Below are 21,620 nucleotides of genomic sequence, written 5' to 3'. Positions count from 1 at the left end.
TTGCCTATACATGAGGTACCACAAATTCTTAAGTAACTGACATCATTTCCAAAAACAAATCACCTAGATGGCCGGACAAAGCTGATTAAAAAGATACAGTACATCCATACCAGCTTCATTTGAATGCGTGGGAGAAACCGACAGCCGAGCCAGAGCATTTATGTAATGTGGTCACTGCAGATGTTCAGAGCTTTGAGTTGTCAGCTGGATTTGGAGATACACATCACAAAGCAGACTGGCAATTTAAAGAAGAACCCTCCAGGTGGTGTTGTGTGGATTTTAACACGGTGAAACATCTTGAAAAACATGCTGGGATATCTACCATATAGAACAGGTTTTAAAAACCTCAATGACACATTCCACCATGGGCTAATTAGAATTAATTTGTGCCCCATAGCCTCAAGAGCTGCTCTTGGAATACCTAAAACTCCTTAATCATCTTTAAGAAGGCACCTTTTTGCTGTAGTTTGATCCATGATTGTACAACAATTTAAAGTAGCAAACCTGAAAATTCTAAATTCCAAAATTTCCTAATTCCAAAACTTGTCCATCCTCATATAACATGTTTTAATGCCTTTATTTCTTATTGAAGTGTGTGCCTTACAGAGAGAATGAATTAATAACCTCATCTGTCCCTTTACCACTGCCAACAGAAGCCAGAGGGCTGCACTTAGGCCACCTTTGTACCTTTACAATGAATCAAAGGACAAGAACAAAGAATACACAGTTCTTCAACACCAGTACACAGGAACTCCTCTTCCAAGTATGTGAAACATCTACCCATGAAAATCCTCTTCCCCACCTATATTTTTTTTCCTTTTAAATTACACAGTCAGCTATGCCTTTTGCCTGGCCTTCCTACTAGGTTTACACATCCAGTTTTTTTCTCCTTCACACTGCTGTTGAAATATTTTACCTCAGTGTTTTTATTATCAAAAAGTACATCTCACACTTTTAAATACCACGTTTGCTTGATCAATTCTAGTTGAAGTTGTGAAGTTAAAAAAAAAGACAAACCAACATTCTTAGACAAGAAAGTAGGAGATACTAAATTTATGTGCTTCATCTTGTGAGTAAGAAGGACAGATTATTGGAGTTTACACACATGATGAAAACTCAGCATTACTGAGCACAGATCTTACACATCTGTCCACTGGCTAGTTTCATTCAAGCACTGCTTGAGTACCTTAAAAACAAGCAGATTGGCAGTCCTTTCCTCAAAATGATTGCTAATACATCAAATAATAAGTTGATACTTTAATACTTGAAATATACTCAGGGAGGTGAACATTTATGAAAGATAAATGAAGTTGTTTATCATGCCGAGAGTATTTTAATGTCTATAAATTACTAAGAAAACATTTTGTTTTAAAACCAGAGATGCTTTCTAGTTTAAAACAGAAAAAGAAGACATCATATTGCTCTCTATAGCAAAAAACATTCCCAGTAATCAGAATAACCCATGATTGCAGCTGGAGGCTTAATAAGTCTCGGAGATACAGCATAAAAAAGCTATCATCAAAGACATATCCTTCTCTAACAGAGCAATTTTTCACAAATAAGCCTAAACACATTCATTTCATTCAGTGAAAAAGCAATACACTGCATTTAAAAGTGAAAGTAACACTAAAGAGGCCAGCACTAATGCCTATTGCAGTATGTGCCCTGGTAATTCTGTATTACTGGTTCTGGGCCCCCCATTTACATGCTCAGACCCCTGAGTATTTGCCTTCATTCACAAGCCTTTTCCATCTCAAACAGCAACATGAAGGATTACAGACTAACCAGACCCTTCTTCTCTAAGCACGAGTCCCTCTTCCCCTCAAAAGCATAGGAGCAGAACTCCCATTTTCTATGGTAGATAAAACAGCCTATAGGAGAGCCATTAAGATGAGGAAAGGTAACTTATGAAAGGGGAGAGATTCCAAAAACATCTAAATGAAAGGATGCACTTCTGTGTGTCTGTGTAGCTGAGGCTGGAACAGAGATGCTGAAGGAGACAGACACTTCATCAGTGCCTTTCAACCAGATCACACAGGACATGAGAGGTCACTGCTTTTAGGGCAGAGAAAACCAAGTCCCTTATCTCACCTAAAATCTTTGTTTTTCAGCCACAGAGCAGAGGTTTTAACAGTATTTTGACTTCTAATTTTACTGCAGTATTATTTTTCATAACAGTAGTGAGAAAGATTTAAAATGCAGACAACCCATCCACATTTTAGCCAAGTGTAACTAGCTAGTTCAGAGATACAAACTGAAAAAAAAAAGAAAAATTAGATACATAAAGTTTAGATCTGCATACTAGAAAACTAAAGAAAATAACTACTTCACTAATTATCTATTTTAACTACACAACCATTTCAGCTGCCTAGCAAACTGCAAATCTCCCACCTTTGTTTAACCCAAACATTACATTCTTGAATGCATCAAGGAATTTTCACTAATATGTTTCATTTTCCTGAAACAGAAAATGCAGGACCATGGACTCATAAAACAGTAAAAACCTGCAGGATGCCTGGGATTGAATATAAAAAAAAAAGGTATCAAGAAAGTACTGCAATGACAGGATATGATATTAATTCCCTTTTTGCATATAACCAAGTCTTGCCAGGTCAAGGATGAAACTTGACTTAGAATTATTTCCGGTTGCTATGGGTCTAATTAACCCATATCAGAAGTTTCCTCTAGATATCATTGCCCTGGTACTTTTACCAAACCCTTTCCAATTGCTAATCTGTGGACTAAGGACAAAATCACATTTCCACAGTCTCCCTTTGTAAGCTATTTCAGGCCTGTACTCCCTACTGGTTGATATCGATGTTGAGACAGCAGTCAAAGGAAGAGCATGGCTTCAGAAAAAATTACAGAAAATAGAAACTGTAAATAAAGTCTCTGTCTGAACTTCCAGTAGAATGAGGCCCACTTCCAAAACCAGGATTCTCTCTCTTTCCCTGTGCCCTTGCTTTTTCAAGTCACTTCAACCCGAAGTAAAAACTACTTTTTTTTCCAAATTACTAAGCACTTTAACAACCACACTCTGAAAGATTCTGTCACTCCATAGTTAGAGTACAGTTCTCACACCTGCACCCACCCAAAGTCAGCCTGCCATCCAGAAGCAGGACTGCTGAAGCTGCTGGTGAATTATGTCCTAGGCATACCTCAAATACGGCCCCTTTATCCCAGCTGCATGCAGTCAGCAGTCCTGGATCTGCAGGAATTCAAGACAAGGCAGCAGCACAGGGGGCCCAAGCTGGAGGCAGAGATAATAACAACACCTATGAGAAAACACCATGGACCAGACACACGCACAGCTGTTCACATCCTTATGAGGACCCACGAGAGGCTTAAAAGACCACTGGAACAGAAGAGTAAAATCTGTCACACTGCACTGAAAGTGCTAGAGGCTACTATATGGTTTCAACACAGATGAAAATATAATACAGAGGCTGAGAAGAAGAAGCAACTGAGAAGCAGCTGAGAAACAAGCTCCACGTTGGAAACTGTAACTCAGCAACTACTGCCTCACTGGAGGCCTCTATTGTGTAGGCGCTGCCATACTCTGCACACAATCTTTTTTTTTCTCATTCCCTGCAGAGAATTAGCGGCACAGCCCATCTTCACATGCAAAGAATATCAGGTCACAAGAAGCGGGGATGCAAGCATACACCACCATTTCATGACAACACACAAACACCTAGGTGTCCATGGAAGATTTAAGAGCTCACAGCTTTCTCTTACTGACAAGAGCCACTTCCTTCTGTTTCTCAAAGCACTGATCAGTGGAAGCCCTAAATAGCAGAAACCTGTTTAAAACCTTTTTACATATTACTCTAACAAATAATCTATACATTCACAATAGGTCCGTCTTCTTTATTTGCCAAATATTTCCACTGGCACTTTTAGAGTGAAGTGAAGCACCAGGCCTCAAAGACACCTAAAACTTTCACAACAGGTTTTTGAGAGGCTGTATCTGGGCTTAAGCCACCATGCATGAACACGAAGAAAGCAATGCTGCAAAGCAGGTAGCAGAGGGAAGAAGATACAATGGATAAAACAAATGTGGATCAATGTGTGCATTCAACAAAACCACACTGTTTTCACAACAATCTCATGCTGGGTTAATATTCTGCTATCACGCACATCACTCAATTATCTGATCTTCACCTTCTCCCAAGAGGAACAAACCCCAAAAGGCACTGGTGGCACGTCTCTCATAATGCCCTTTGTCAATCCTCAGTCTTTGCTCTCACAAGTACTACAAAGGAGATTTCAAGCATAATCTTCATGAGGTATCTTCTACAGCAAAGATGAAGAGTTACTAAGAGAGGACAGCCATGCACATCACCTTTTCCATCCTCAAGTTTTACTTCAACTGCAGAGCCATCATCTGCTACTGATCCATTCTCTTCTTAAATGCCAGAATGCATGAAATACATGCATGAAATGTAGCCAATGCATTTACTGCTGCAGCTTCTTCTCCTCTATCACGATCCAGCAAACTTATAAGCGGTATGGCCTATTTTATCTCCTGTATGTTGACAGTTTCCAGGAATGCTCTCCTGGTGCTACTCTGGGCAGACAGCATGTGGCATCCCAACTTGCTCAAGGCAGTGCTCCTAGGCCAGGGGTTGAGTTCCCCACAGACCTCTAATGAACCCACACACAAATACCTCCACATGACTGAATGCACTTCAGGACACAATTCAGAATAATTCTGCCAATCAACATAATCAGCATACTGTGATCTCTACTAAATTCAGCAAAAATGGATGGCTGAACGACTGTGCACACACATACAGTCAATCCAGATTTGTTTGACTTGGCAACTCTGTAACATAAAGAACAGCTATTAAGGTATGACTGTCCTGGGCTTAAGACATGCTTCAGGGCAAGCTCTACAAAGTTTGAAGGAGATATCTAACAACATGTAACCTGGAACCAGGAAAACCAAAAGGACTAAGAAGAATCCCAACAGTTACCTGACATCATCCTGAAACACTCCCAACTGTAAAACCAATGTGTCATTCTGACCAAAAGCTTCTAAAACCTCACTATAACTGATAAAGGCTAGCAATCTAATAAGTAAAAATTTATTACTTAGAAAGATCAACTGAGAGCAACAAATATTACCAAAATTGTTAGCTTTAGGATATTATTTTGTCTCATGACTTGATGGAGACAGGACAACATGGAAGCAAATGCTACAATGAATACTGTTTTTTACACTTTTCTGAATCTATGCAGCACCCACCCTAACCTTATTCAGTTACCACATTTTCATATATATCTATATATTTATTTTCATATGTATATATTTATATATATACAGACTCACTCCCACATACAAACATACACTAGGAAGCCTTTTAAGTATGCTAAACAATTCTCCAAAGACAAATGACAGGATTGAGCAGCATGTTCTCACACACTTAATGTGTACAATAAACTGTAGCGACCATACCTACTTTTCATTAAAAATATGCAGAGAGGAAAGACACTTTCAGTTTCGCAGGAAAACAACCTTTCATTTGCACATTATTTCTAGATCACTACTTGTACAGACAAAAAACCCAAAAATTTTCATATTTTGAGGTCAAACAATCCAAATTTTGAAATTGGATGTTTTACAGGTAAAAAAACCCACAGATTCTTTTGACTTAATGCACTTAATCAAGCATCGGTTCAAAAGTTATCAAGACTCCTTTTAAAATGTTTTGTCAAGCCAAGTCTAATACCTGAAACACACAGAACCATGGACTCACCTAATAAAGATGAAATTACAGATTTTGAAGCCATGTGAATAACAATATATAAGAGACACAGAATGCACAATGCATCTTTGGAAATACTAAATACCTGAATACAGTGCTTTACTTAATTTGAATAACACCACGGAATTCATCAGCCCACTCTTGTTTGCCAAGAAAGTGAAACAATTCCACACAGTTCAGCTGTTCTGGACATTCCTCCAACTGCAATGGAAACAACTTGAGTCAGTGTTGCCACACACGCTGGGTGGCCTCTGCCCGCATATTCCTGCTCCTTCCCCTGCGCCAACACTCCTCAGATCCTGCAAGAAAACCAGGGAGAGAAATGAGCAGAAAATTACTGCTACAAAAATTAAAGGGCTTTCTGCTGTTGCAGCTCAGCAAACCAGCTTTCCACAGGGTCAGAGGAGTGCAACTGTCAGCACTAGAGCAAGAGTAAAGATAGGCAGCTAAAAGCAATTAATGGGCAAGCAATACTGCCTACATTTAACACCAAAAACACCTTGGAACTACGACTGCAGTCATTAAATAAAACTCATACCTGAAAAAGAATTTCCATTTAAAATAATATTAGTAATAAAAACTATGGCTCCTGTCAACAATAATCATCAACCACAAAGCCTCTCCAAGCACCAAGCACAGCATTACAACGTGTCAAGGCAGAATTAAAAAAACTGCCCTTCTCTTTCTCATGACACATTAAACACAAAAATCATTGTACTTAACTTTTACAATCTTAATTTCAGGAGTGTCAGAAACAAAAACCTTCTGTAACATGTATTATTACACTGAGAAATGAGCTCAAGATGTATTTTCTAGCCTTACCCACCTTTCTCTTCTCCCACCTTAACCAGACCCTTTGTCCCCCATGCTCAGCATAAGAGAAAAATTTGATGTCCTGACTCACAAATTGCTTCCAACACAATCATATTTTTCAGCATACAGCTTCTTTCCCATGTTCTCATATAAATACAACAATATTAAGAATGATGAGAAACGTCTTAAACTTCATTAGTCTTAATTGTCTTTCCTATTTATTCAGCCAATCATGAATAATAGCTCCTTGTCTAATCCTCTCAAATCATCTTTCCTAAAAAGCTCATGAAAATGGATTAGCCTTGTAGTGCACAGCTGATTATTTCACTTACAGTCTATTGTATCAAAAGGTGATAGGTGGAGAATTTTAAGCAGAGGCCTTTAATTAAAACAAACAAAAAAATCCCTTTAGGCCTGAACTTAAGATTGGAAGGACATGGCAAAAATAACATCACAATACCACAAGGAAAAGAAAAAACACAAAGTAACCATAGCTTCAACCTTTCAACACCCTTATGGAGAAGAAGCCTTTCTCCTCCTTAAAAGAACCTGAAAGTCAATACAGATCACAAAGTACAAATCCAACACAAAACTTCAGGAATTTAGTACCTGCAATTTGCTAGGTTTGATTTCTAGTCTTCACGTATGGTAGGTTGCAAAACTCCTAATAATCTGACGTGACAAAGATATAAGCAGAAGGACTAGATGCAGAGGACAACCACTATCCTTTTTGAAAGGGGAAGGAAAAAATACTGAGGGGATAACAAATTTTTTAGTATTTGGCACATTATGAGCTTAAAAACTCAAGGTTAAAAACTCAAGGTTATTTTTTTGTTTTAATTCAGGCAATAAAGCTTTACCCTTTCGTCTGCCAATCTGTGAGCTAAATACTGTTTTATCTGGACAAAAATATAATCAGTTTATTTTGTCCAAAAGAAAATAAGTTAGGATAAGCTTATTAAATATATGGTTTGAATTAAATGGAAAGTGCAGAAATTCCTATTATCACAATGTTACAAGAAATGTAGCTCAGACTTCACAACAGAAGAAATAGAACAATAGCAAAGCTCCATAACAAATGTACAGTCTAGATCTCATAACAAACAAGGGCATCAAAAAAATCTGACCTTTACTATCCATATATAGACATTTCTTATTTATCAGTTCCAGACTATGTTTGCAGCTATAAAAAACTACAGATTTTTTTTTTTTTTTTCTTTTCTCAATACCTGAGAAAGCTCAATTATTGCAGCTGAAGTCTAAAATTCCACAGGTAATAATCAAGGAAATTTAAGGGTTACAGGCATTTTGAAAACTGGTTACAGGACTTGACCATTGCAAAAGAGAAGACATGGTACTACTGATAAGACACACACCCCTGCCACACATACACATTTCAAGAGATTATTGTGGCACATGAACTTTACTGGAAAGTTTAAGAAAATGGAAGTACAAGTTTATGCCTGACTAAACATGAAACCTCCTCCTCTGCATGTGATCAACTGCAGCATCAATATATGGGGTGTATTAGCTACAAACACAGAGCAAGAAACAACACAGGCCAGTGCTGCTCCTGCCACGACAGCTACAGTTCCTCCACTACCAGAGTATTCTATTCAAAGTATTTTTTGTGAGAGTATTAACTTTTTCTGATCTAGATACAACCGCGTCCCTTGGGAAGTTACGTGCTTGCCATCATCCCAACACCGCATGTACCTCCATTCTTAGAACAATGAGGAATCACCACATCAGACAGAAATTTCACACAAAGTTTTTAAATCCTTTCTGTTCCAAGGCTGATCCACCTACTGAAGTCTCAGAGTTCCCATTGTGATTTTTTTCCTTCACAGACTTGGAATAGGTTTCTGTATATTTTCCTTTGATTTTCTTTACCCTGTGAGATAGAACTGACCCCTTGCCCTAAAGGGGGCAACAGGCTGTATTTCACATGTATTAAATATCCAGTGTTATTAGTCAGAGTAGCCTCCAGCTATGTCTGTCATGGGGGGAGAAACAGGAAAAAAAATCCCTGTGACTGGTAAAGGAAACAGTGTCTTTCTTTCCACATATCTCATCTGGCAGATAGGAGAGGAAGAAATAGTAAAATATTCTACTAATACAGACCTTTCTTTATTACTCTCATTGCTGCATACTCCTTCTGACGCTCACACAGGCAGAGCAGAAAGGCCTGCTGCAAACCTTGGCTCCTTCACAACTTCAGCTATGAGCTGAGAAAAGAATTCACCCTCTACCTTGTGATAAAAAGCAGACTCCAGGAATCTCTAATTATAATTATTGTGGGAGTGTGGTCAGGAAGATAATAAATCAGATTGCCATATCAAAGGTGTACAAAGAGGGGGGAAGTGGGAGGAAACCAGGAGTCAGGCTGCTGTAACAGAAGTAAAAAATTCTCAGGGTATGGAGGGAGGAGGGCAGGGAAAGCAAGATAACAGCCACAAATTTATTTTCAACTAGAAAGAAAACAAAATATTTGGCTACAAATTCCTTACAATATAGCCAGGACGCAAACATATACAACACTCCAACTAACCTCTAAATCTAGTTTCCCATAACTGCATTTTTATAACAAGACATTTTTTCTTTGGCAGGCTGCCTTGTTGGATTACACGGGGTGGTTATTTACACTGCAGTTACTTGTTAATGACATAATCAGAACAAACTGAAGAAAAATTCAAATCCAATGAAACTCAAACTCTTTCAAGGTTTCCAGTGAGGATTTTGTGCATAATTCCGAACTAGAACTTGAGAAGTCTGTGTTCAATTCCTGGTTCCAGACACATGCTTCTTGTGAGACCTTACATGCATGTGCATGCCCACACCATCTATTTGTGCTTGCTTATATAAAAGACTTTTTTCAAGCAGAACTGAACATTTCATTCAGCTATTAATGCACAGAAATGATGAGCTACACTAAATGGTTTATGTAATATGACTACCAAGATTAACATTCCAATTTTTAGCCTGTCCATCTTCACGCCTTCATTTACAAAGAAAAGACATTCTAAGAGAACATACTACATTCCTTCAATCATAAGATACATGAATTTGTATCTTAGACACACAATTGTATAAATTCACATGAGGAAAATACTGAGATGTGTTAACAAATATTTACACAGTAAAGGACAAGCAAACTACTCTGGTTCTACATATCTGGGAGGAAAAAAAAAAAGGAAAAAAAAGGACAAACTATCAAACTAACTTGAGCTGTAAAATTACTCATTATTCCCATGCAGGTGCAGTGAACAAAAGCAAATACAACAGGTTTACTCCAATCCAAAAGGTGCTTCATATATGTGCCATAACCTGGCATGACTTGAAAATGCAGTCATGAATCTGAGATCTTCAATGCAAGAAAACTACTGAGTTAGTGTAGAAATCTACAATTTTAGCAGAAAACCAGTGAAAAGTTGCAGATACCAAGTGATGAGGGAAACACAAGAAAACAAGAAGCCAATGATCATTGACATGATAGAGAATTGTTCTAACAAATCACCATTGTATTACCAGCAATTTTTTTCCACTGTAGGCTTTTCAAAAATAGAAGAATCAAAGATCCACAATGCAGATGTCCTCAGCATTGTTTTTCACACGCCAAAACTGCGGAACAGACATGTCCGAAAAATTAAATTATTTTATGATATCTTATTAACTCAAAACTGAGCTTATGGACTCAAAATTGACTGAGTTTGGACACTGTTGCTTTTCTCAAGCAACCTAGAAAAACACACTTACCTAGCAAATGGGGATTTTTTTCAGGAAAGCTGCTGAAACAGACATCCCACAGAAAACAGTCCGAATTCCAACAACCTGTATTTGCCTGCTATTACTATATAATTAGTTCATATAAAATATTCATATACTAATGCTGACTTCTTGTAAAATTGCTCTATGGTTAAAATTCAATATTTCCCAACTTGGGCACATAGCTATAATCTCTCTTTTCAAATCAATTTCTCTTTAAAGATAGCATCTAAAAATTGAGGTTCATACAAAGCACAAAACATACTATTACACAATCTGGACAAAGAAGAATTGACTTCTGGTGATTTAAGACAATCTAAATAATAGGGACTTTAAATTATTAGTCTGTTTAGATCTTACATAGACAATTATAGGCCATGAAAGAAGCTGCTATGACCTTTTTGCTGAATGAAGTACCAATGTTGCTTTACACTAGAACATATGAAAAAGTTAATTGGTCATAAAACTGAGGGCATTTTAAAAATGAACTGCAACATAAAATTACTGTAGTGTATGAAAGCCTCAATCAGAACTCGTCTGTGCTGTGCGTAGAGTCAGCGTCAGTCTCTCCCTCTCATATGAATAGATGCAATCTCAGCAACCAGACACAATAAATACAAGATGAAGGGAATGGCAAGCAGAGCAGCAACACAGAATTAATTCCAGAGGCTAGGAATCACAACATGAAAATTATTTCATTATTTTAACTCGTTAATTATTCATGCAGTAGAGATATGGGAAATGGCAGGAGAAATCTAATGAAAGAGCCAGCAATTGAGAAGCACTGATGAGGAGGATTAGAAAGGTACAGAAGAAAAGTTATGAAAAATGGTGGATGAGAAAAGAAAGGGGTTTAGGGCAAGGTTTCATATTCAGTAGTAGAGCCAATGTAAGGTATTCCTTCTATTGCTCCACTGCTCGCTACTCCTAATCTAGCATTGTGGTGTGCTGCTTCCTCCTTACTAACAGTCACAATCATTTATGAAACTGTACTATGAGTCAGCCATGGCTGAAAAATAACCTGATAAAAAAAAAAATTGACACAACTAAGAGGAAGACGCAGGAGTAGAAATGAGCAGCTGCAAGGGAAAAATAGGTCATGCCAACACTTCTCTCAGCAAAAAGGTGCAACCATGGGATTAAAGACCAATGTCTATGTCCAGACCATATAAATACATCTCTCAACGGCATCTTTTAACTTACCATGCTACATGCAGAGCAAAATATGTTTGGATCATATCAGGTGACAGTGACAAGAAGAAATACACAGAAAAAGGTGGCCTAAGCACTTTGCTAATGCTGGGAAAGAGGAAGGATACGTCTTTCACTGAAGAATCAACCTATGCAGTATATTTCCAGTTGCTCTTAGTGACTTTTCCTCCCACTTCATCCCCCAAGTCAAATCTAGGATTCCATATGCATGATCTACAGTCTATTGTTCAGGTATGAGAGTCAACAAGTCGGACACTACATTGCTTACATGCATGAAATGGAGATGCAAAGAAGAAGGGTCATGAAGCGGGCGACTGAATATCAGGTAGCAGGACATGGTACTGGCTGGTACACAGCAGTACTTGGTACTTCAGGTGGAGACAGTGCCTACATTTCTGAGATTCAAATGGAGTCTTCTATCATTTGCTCCATTCCCTCTTCATACATTTTCATCATTAGGAGCCATCTTTCTTTATCATCATCAGTTTCAATCATTTAAAGACAGAAAGGCTAAAGCTAGATCTTTACTTCTATTCAGACACTGCTACTAGGTACCATTGAGGCCATTTTTGGAGGAACTGAAGAGACTGCAGAACCAGTTACAAAGTAGAGGAATGGAAATGAATCAAAAATAGCAGGTTAGGTCAAAGTTTTCTTACTCATTTGTGATATGTTTATGTCAATTCAACATGGGGTGAGGGGGAGTGCAATGCAGGACAACCTAAAAGTAGCTTGCAGCTACATTTGTGAAGTGGTTTTCATTATAAACCCTTATTCATAAAAACACAGACTAAGAATTTTCACACTAAGTACAATTCTAGAAACTTTTTACTGCTATTAACAACCCAAGTTAAAATCTAGATGAGGCAATAAATATTGTTCTGTGAAAGCTCAGCTTTAATTTGAAAAACATAATTTTGTAATATATGGAATGAACACCCTGAATGTATGATCCAAGGTACTAGTTAACATCCACCTGATCTCACAGTGAACCTAAATTCACATCTCATCAGTGTGAAATGTCCTGGTAATTTCAACATTTACACATTCAAATGCCCTTAAAAGCAGCTTTTAATATTAATACTTAAAATTATTTCATATTTGAAGAAGATTATTAACTGAAACATTTGTATATACCCATGCAACAGCAGCTTTTCACCTGACTGGATTTAAACAATAAATATCACAAATAACCTCTAGATGTTACCTTTATTATTTTTATTGTAAAGACTTTGAAATTGACAAAAATTAGGACTGTAGGGAAATAATTAATACATAAAAGAAAACTACAAGGAAAAAGGAATAAGCCTTTCTCTGCATTTATTGCATACAATAAAAGGTGCAAATCACCACAAGGAAGACTTCCAGTATTAAAAAATAATTGTTTTATGACAAAACCAGTTAAGCACTATGAAGAACAGTTGACTAGTGAAATTGAGTAATTTCTATTATTTAAAGCTTTTATGACTTTCAAAAGCCTAGTGGTACTATCTCTTCCTTTAAATCAGTTCTGACAAACTTCAATAAGCCTGTTTTATTCAAAGTGATGGCAGGAAGCTACCAAGTTTCCTGCTTATGTTAGTTTTGTGCTGTTTTAGTGAGCTGAATGAGCAAACACCTGACAAGCATCAGAGATGGCATAGAGGAAGCAGTAATAACACGTGCCCAATGTCAGGGCTTTTAACCTTCAGCAATAATGAGTTATGTCGACTCACTGCATCTCATAAGACTATTTCTTAAAAAATAGATTAAGCAAACAGATTAGACAAACATCTGCCAATAATGCTGCAAGTACAAATTATCCTTCCTAGGGCTGAGAGGAGTGGACCATAATCCTCGAGGTCATTTCCAGCACCACTTTATTTAAGCTTTAAAAAAGTGACATATATTTTGAATTTTGAAAACGTTTTGAACCCATGCAGAGAAACTTCAACAAAACTGAAATTCTACTTAATAAATTAAGAGATAAATATTTGCCTTCTTAGGACTGTCCAATTAAATGCTACATCTACTGCAGTGTGCATTTATCTCATGTATGTTTCCTATGTAAAATACCTTCTTGCTGGAAGGATAAGCCTAAAACATCTTATGACTCAATCATGTCAAGTCACTTTTAATCTGTAAGTGGGAATGTAATTTTCAATGCCTTACATTTTTCAAGAAAATCTGCTAAATGCTATTAGTTGTAAAATGCTGGCTGTACATACCAGCTCCTTGGATACATACATATCTCCAGTGTTACTCCTATTGCTCGATGCTAGCTGGAGCAGAAGACTGAAAATGACAAATTGCTAAGGGTCCAGCTCTCTTTGGACAGGAATGAAACTGGAATGTCTTACTAAAGACTTGTAAGGTGAAGCTACATTCACAAGTTATACAGAATCACTAGTCTCACTAGTGATGCTTCTTAATCCATCATTTACACCAACCTATGATTGCAGGTCTGGTAAACCTATTCACATCCTATTGTGTGCAGGAAACTTCAAGGAAAGAGGAAAAAAAGGTAAAGCTAATCAGATGTCAGATAACAGCAAAGGCTTCCTCACTTAAATATCCTAATTCCTTATTATTAATACAGAAACTTGGTTACTTGCTAGTTTATGCAGACAAAATACTACTTGGTTAAGCACATATAGTTTCCCTTCGTACAGATTATTCAAGTACCTCTTCTTGGAGCAACATACTATCCAGAAAATAAGGAATCCATTGAGAAGCTTGAAAGTTAGAGAAAAAGCACTTTAAATGTCAATACCAGATGTAATTTGTAAGCTTGTGTACACTTAATGCATCACCTGTTCTGGAGACCATACAGAAAGAAATACAATGTATCGCCTTGACCATTTTGCCTATTCCTTTTCAGAAAACCACGAATGCTTCAAACAAGGAAGACTCTTATCTCCACAGAACAAAATGTGCTATATTAGGTTGGACTTTCAAGACGACTTATACATATGGAAAAGCCACCATCACCAAGTACAGCTCAGAACAAGCAGTACAAATGGAAAAGATCCTAACCCAGCTGCAATAAAATTAAATTTGCCATAAAAATTAATTTTGCCATGGAAAATTAATTTGCCATAAAACCAAAGTTTTTTGGCAATTATTACATTTATATCAGGGAAGGAAGCATTGCCAACATATGTTCATCTTCATCTGCTTGCTAATAATTGTTTCCACATGCATTTAAGTTCCTGGTCATTAACACAGTATTTTGTTGATTTTTCCTGTCCAAACATACATGTGCCTAACGCTCACACACACATAGAGCTCCACTGCTACGAAACAGGGGAAGAAGCCAAAAGCGACTGGCAGCCCTGTACTTTCTACAAAGGCGTATGTGTAGCACAGCAAGTCTTGAAAAAAAAAGTAGAATAACTTAATAAGATATACCAAAAACATACAGAACAAAAAATTACCATTATACATGCAAAGACAACATCTTTTGTAAGGACAACATACTTCACAGCACTTAAACACACCTTTCAATCTCGACATAGGAAATCCCTCGAAGCCAAAACGGGCTGACTCCACCAAAACATATGCTTTCCACCATAATTTCAGATTTTCTCCAGAGACTTCCGCCAGAATATAATTTTATCACTGGGTGCTGGGAAACCATACTAACGCACATCCAGAAATTTAGGGCAGTGTTCACAAGAAAAACCTGCCTTTTGTCTTGAGAGTTATAATGACCTTTTTCACAGTATTTCCAACACGATCATATGAAACAAAACACAGTACAGTTCACATTGTGACTGATGTAATATGGGCTGGGAGCAATACCGTGGAAACGAAAAAGCCAAGGATCTTTGTCTCCTTCTAGACAAATTGCCAAGCCTCAATAGTTGGAGAGAGAAAAAGCAGAGCATCCCAAATAAAACACTGCAGTGCATGTTCACCATTTCAGTAAAGTCGCTGCAGCTTTTGGCAACCCCATAGGAAATTTGGACCCTTCAAAGAAAGCCCAAGCTAAAAGAGCTAAAAAACAGTCCTAGCTTAAAAATTACAGGATTAAAAAAACAACCCACTGTAGAAATAAAACTAAACCCCAAGGAACTCATCGTTCGCACCGCAAGCGATGCTAAACAGATAACCCCGGCAATAACTAGTCATAAAAATATTAAATGCTGCATTTTCTCGCCACCGCGCCGGTATTCGGGGGCAGACGGACAAGGGCGGAGGGCCCAGCGGCAGTGCCTACCTGCGAGAGCTGCCGGGGGTTGGGGCAGCCGAAGAGCGCGGAGCTGGAGCTGAAGCTGATGGCCCCTCTGCGGCTGAGGACGTGCTGCGGCACCGGCCTGTCCAGCGGCAGCACGGGCAGCTGGTAACATACTTCCATTGACGAAGCCTCCGTGCGCCGGCCCGCCGCGGGGCAGCGGCCTCGCCCGCCGCACCTGCCCGCGCAGGGCTCGCCGCAGCGGGGAAGGACGGGCGGCGAAGCCCCGCGGGGGCCCGGCGCCTCCTCGCCGCCCCCGCGCCCCCCGGGGGGCCGGGCCGGGCCGCGCCGGGCCCCGCGCCTTTGTGCTTCGCCGCCGCCAAAGCCCGGCGGGAGCCGCCGGCGGGAGCGAGGGGGAGGCGGCGGAGCGGGACGGCTCTGTCAGCGCCCGGGGCAGCGAGTCCCGGCCCGCAGCTCGCGTTCGCCGCCGCTCCCTCCCTCAGGCGCGCTGCCGCCGGCGGGAGCCGCTGTCAGCCCCGCTGCCCGGCGCCGCGCATGGAGGGCCGGGGGCCGCGCTGGGGGAGACACGCGCCGCACTCGCCCCTATTGTCCGGCACAGCCGGGAGCGGGAGGAGGAGGAGGAGGAGGAGGCGCCGCTCTGCCGAGGGGAAGGGGCCGGGCCGTCAGAGAGGGGACCCGGGGAGGAGGGGGAGGAGGAGGAGAACGGAGAGAAGGAGGAGGAGGAGGTGGAGGAGGAGGAGGGATGGCGCCTCCGCCCCGCCCGCGCGCGGCGGCCCGGCTGGAGGAGCAGGCACGAGCCCGGCGGACCGTGCGTGGGTCGCGCGGCTGGCGACACGCGCAGAGCGGCGTCATAACGTCACCGCTGCCCACACTCTCCCCGTCCGCGCGCACCAGGCAGGGGCGGCTCGGCGGGCCCCGCGCGCCGCGCGCATGCGCTCTGCCCCCTCCCCCTCGCGCCTTCGCAGGGGCGGGGGGCGGCACCGCCCTCCTTCCCTCCCTCCGCTCCTCTCGGAGCCTCCGAACGGATTGGCCCGAGAGAGGCCTGAGGGGCATCGAGTCCGACCTGTGACCGAGCCCCACCGTGACAACTAGACCATGGCACAGAGTGCCACGTCCAGTCTTTCCTTAAACACTTCCAAGGACGGTGACTTCCCCGCCTCCCTGAGCAGCCCATGCCAGTATCTAGTGACCCTTTCTGTGAAGAAATTCCTCCTAATGGCCAGCCTGAGCCTTCTATGATGCAGTTTAAGACTGTGTCCTCTCATCCTGTCGCCGGTTGTCTGGGAGAAGGGACTGACCCCATCTGGCTACAACCTCATTTGAGGGAGCTGCTGAGAGCTGTAATGTCACCCCTAAGCCTCCTTCTCTCCCAGGCAGCTAAACACCCCCAGCTCCATCAGCTGCTCCTCCAAAGATTTGAGCTCCAGACTCTTGAGACACTCCATTGCTCCTCTCTGGACTTGCTCCAACACCTCAATACCTTCCTGAATTGAGGGGCCCAAAACCGGGCACAGTACCCAAGGTGCAGCACTGCTTGGGTGAGACCCAAGGGGTCCTGGAACCCCCGGGCCAGAAAGGTGGTAAGTGGGGGTTTGACTCAGTGCCCCCGTGTCATAACATGTCATCCCCAAGAGAATGGCATGAGGTTTGTCAGGAGAAGTTTAGGTCAGATATTGGGAAAAGGTTTTTCACGCAAAGGGTGGTTGTGCACTGGAACAGGCTCCCCAGGGAAGTGGTGCCAGGCTGGCAGTTCAAGAAGTGTTTCAGCAATGCTCTCGGCCACGTGGTGACTCTTGCGAATCGTCCTGCAGGGACAGGAGTTGGACTATGATGATTCCTTCCAACTCAGGATATTCTGTGTCCATGAGCCCTCAGTTCCCCGTCCCACAGGCTGTGCCCTGACACTGGGGGAGCAGCACTCAGGGGGCTGTGTTGTCACCAAGGTCAGATCTGGATTCTCTGGCTGCTCCTTTGGGAGGCTGAGCACCAGTCAGTACAGCCTGGCCTTGAACATCCAACTTGGGCAGCTGCCTGAAAATCAAACATGGAAAGATAGTTTTGTTTCAAAATGCATCATCCATCAAATGCAATATACTGGGGAGTTTGTATTTGCATTTGAACCCTTGTGGTTCATTTTTAGAGTGGGGAGAGGTGGGATTTTTTGCAAGACAAAGAGGTAAACCATGTAGTTTTTGTTAACATAAAAAACAAGGTTCTCACAAACCACACAATTCCACAATTCCAAGAATTGCACTTTATAGGATAAAAGGAATAATCCATTACGTGATCTACTAGTCCATAGCTATGTACATCATATTATAGCTGGGACACCTAGAAATAAACTTTGCTTTTTTTTTTTTTTTTTTAATAGGACTAAGCCTCCCTTTGTCTCTCTGCAACTTTTTTTTTTCCATTCTTTCATCTCTTTTATTTCTCCATCATAAAAAAAATCCTAAATATAGCATGATAGGTAAGGGAACGTTTCTGTTCTTTGAATAATATATGAAGTGCCTGTACCCACTTAAAAATCAGATTTTGCAAAATGATTCATATGATTTAATTTTGCATAATACATTGTTCTTCTCAGTGCTTGCTTACTGGCGGAAAGGTTTAGATTTCACATGATAGTGGTTATTTATAGGCAATGACACAGCTTTGGAGGAACCCATTTGGAAAGAATAGGTGGTTTGTATGGAGAATTTTCATCTGTTTGAACTAGTTCTAGAAGCAAGTAGTTTTATACATGTGGACTGATGGCCATTTCCCCTTGAGCTGTGAAGTTAACAAATGCACCTCATTCTTTTGCAGAGCTGTAATCCCACTTCGTCTCATGGATAGCCAAAAGAACATAGGGACACATGAGGAGGACACTGGATCAACTGCTGTGTCTTAAGAGCTTTTTTCAACTGTTTTTTTTTCCTTTTTTAAAAAAATTAAAATCTCACAAGCATTCTCAGTATGATTTTATAATGCATGCATGCAATATTTCAAGATACAATAAGCACATGGTAGTTCAAAGTAAAATAACATACTCAGCTTCTTTTTTCCCAGTAATTAAGATATGTCAGGTTTTCTTCTGCATTCTTTGATAGTTTACTCATATTTGGCATGCTTACATTAAATCAGCAGTGCATTTGAGTTACTGATAAAACTCCACCAACTTCACTAGTGTCAGGATTTCCCTCTCCCAATAAGTTTTCAAAATTACTTTTTGTTCTTTTCTACTGATAAAGAATTTGTTGTCTGTACTCAGGTAGGATGGATTTTTATTCTAGTCAATCTGAAATTCAATTCATCAAAAATATGTCATGTTTTTTAGGGGAAAAAAGGGTATATTCTCACTTTCACAACATAAGTAGCATAAATTGCAATCCTATATGGTCAAACTATAAGTGAAGATTATTGATAGTGTGTTTTATGGTTCCTATCAGCTCTGCATACTTTACCTCTGATTATTTGAAATTAGTTCTTTAAGGACACTTTAATTTTCAGTCTGAGACAGTATATCCTTAAATAACATACCCAGTGTTGCCCCTCAGATTATCTTTGATCTCTAATAAATGTTATGTAAACACCTTCAGGAAACTGAAATACATTATTATGAAGTAAGCATAGATTTTCCAGGCAGTGACTGTTTCCATAAGTGAGATGTTCTCAGGACACAAATTACTATTTTTTAAATAAATACAGAAATTATTAATATTAGCCCAATGTTGATTTCTTGAGAAAGACTCTTAGAGACTCATATTATGGTTTGGGTTGGAAGGGACCCTAAATATCACCTAGTTCCAACCCCCAATCTTACCTCAGAATGACAGACAAAGCCTTAAAATTATTGGGTAAGTCATATATTCTCAGCCTAAATATGTTTGTTGCAAAAAGAATGCATATTCTGTGACTTACATTCTGCTAATTCTGTCTGTTGTCTTCACTTGCCCTGCACTAAGAGCTTGTAGAAAAAGAGGGTTTTATTGATTTTTGTCAATAGACAATTGTCAATAGACATTGAACAACTCCAAAGTATTTATTCAGAGCATTTTGTTTGAACTAAATTTCAGCCACGGAGTTCTTTGAGTACCATGGTGGTGCATGTCTTAAATGCATCAAAGGATAGCTGCCATAGTTCAGCTGTGTAAGCCCTGTGTCTTGTGAATTCTTTATCATGGCAGATACAGCTACTAATTAGAATATTCAAATCTAGGGAGCATTAATAATGTTTCAGTGTTTCTTTTCACATTTGCATTAATGTCTTTTACACATCATTATTATTTTTAGGGTGCTGTCTAGCAAGGAAGAAGCATTACTGATGGCCAGATTTATCACAAAGAACAGCACTTGTGAAACTGGAGAGATGGAAGATCACAAAAACAGAGTTAATTTAGTTTCCTGGTTACAGTAAAAAGAAGATGAAACCACACAGGTACTCCAGCAAGACATTCTGCAGGATTAACTGCATGGCTCGGAGTGCCTCTCTGGGGCACACCCAGCTAACACTAGCAGAACTGAACAGTCTGAGCAGAAGAGGATGCTTTTCCCATGTTCGCTGTACAAAATGGAAAATAAGCATCCTCAAAGGCATAATGTGCTTGTATTTTGAAAACATCCTGAGAACAGAGGAAATATTTTTTTGTACAGGTACATGATCAAAACAAGCACAAGACACTTTAGCTTTTCTTCTTACCTGGAGAAGTTATGTAGTCTAAAAATCAGGGTGATTCTCTAGACAAGTAAAAAGTGTCTTTGTTTGTTACATCCCCAGTAATGCATTTTTAGACATTGTTTTTGCATTTCTTTGACATATGACCAGATAGTCCTTTTTTTTCTACCCAGAGTTATTGTCCGAGTGAATACTGTACATTTATTTCCATAGGAATTTCAGACATCTGGCAGCTCAGTTGAAATGTACTTCTCTCCCTATTTGGTGTGTCCCTTCCCTCTGCCTTGCCCTGGGTCTGCATTGAGCTCCTTTGAATTGCTGGGCAATTCAACATTCTGGCCTCCGCTTTGGTTTGACATCCCCTGCACCCTGGATATTTTCTGCAGAACTTTGCATCATCCCCTCAGTGTGTTCATTCTTCCTGAGTGCAATAACTTGCTCTTGCCTTCACCTGAGTGTATTGTGATTTCCTCAATCCATTTTTTTGGTTGGTCAAGATTGAATACTAGTCCTGTCCTTCAATATACTTTCAGACTTTTCTGGCTGTCTGTCATCTGCAATTTTAATATGCATGCTCTCAAAACAGCTCAGCAGTAAAAATTCCATGAATGAGTTAGTCTAAGACCTGGAAGAGATCTGAAGAATGGTATTTAGTATATCCTGTCAACTCATGCTAACTCCTCTGGGAATGTTTTACAGTCATTTTTTGCACCCATATTGCAGTAGCTTTATCTTTTCTAGGGCCCAGGTTCATCATTCCTGACTTTAGAGGCTTAACTTGGAGAGTAGTTGCCTAAGGCTAATTTCATAGTCAATAATTAAGGGAAAGACAGCAGGCCCTTCAAGTTGTTCTTTGAAGTTGTCTTTCTCTTCACTGAAAGGAAGGAACATGGCGTAACCTTTCTCCTAATTTAAGCGTGCTTCAGCCAGTGTCTGTGAAGTCAACCAGATGAAGTGGGATATGCGATGGTGTTTATGGCACTGTCAGGGTGGGCTGTGGAGAAGGACGGTGTCAGCAAAGACAAGCTAAGTCACGTGTGCTGTGTTCCCATTAGCTACAGGTTTTGTCACTCTGCTGGAGAGACAGATAAAGTTGGTTTGACTTGTCTGGGCAGACTGCTTGTTTGCTTTTGCTTCACTTTCTGGTATTTTAAATATTATATTGAAACTGTTCAGAATATTTCCAGTGTTTGTAATAACTTTAGGTTCACTAAACTGACAGTGG

The 21,620-nt window shown here is 40.1% G+C and overlaps 1 protein-coding gene across 3 annotated transcripts in view; it reads right to left on the bottom strand.

Annotated features, from left to right (window-relative positions):
• Window positions 1-15,900, bottom strand: part of PDE7A (phosphodiesterase 7A) — a gene marked incomplete at its 5' end in the record, with an annotated part of 77,095 nt that extends 61,195 nt beyond the window's left edge. For all 3 annotated transcript variants that reach the window (XM_084208579.1, XM_084208582.1, XM_084208581.1), the window contains one exon: window positions 15,763-15,900. In XM_084208579.1, the coding sequence (XP_084064705.1) occupies window positions 15,763-15,900 (138 nt within the window). The remainder of the gene's footprint in view (window positions 1-15,762) is intronic.
• Window positions 15,901-21,620: the final 5,720 nt, after the last annotated feature.

This window comes from Fringilla coelebs (genome assembly GCF_963513975.1).
Source record: "Fringilla coelebs genome assembly, chromosome: 1".
Classification (NCBI taxonomy): domain Eukaryota; kingdom Metazoa; phylum Chordata; class Aves; order Passeriformes; family Fringillidae; genus Fringilla; species Fringilla coelebs.
The sequence above is the reverse complement of the archived record's forward strand: the minus strand, read 5'-3'. Positions and strand labels throughout refer to the sequence as shown.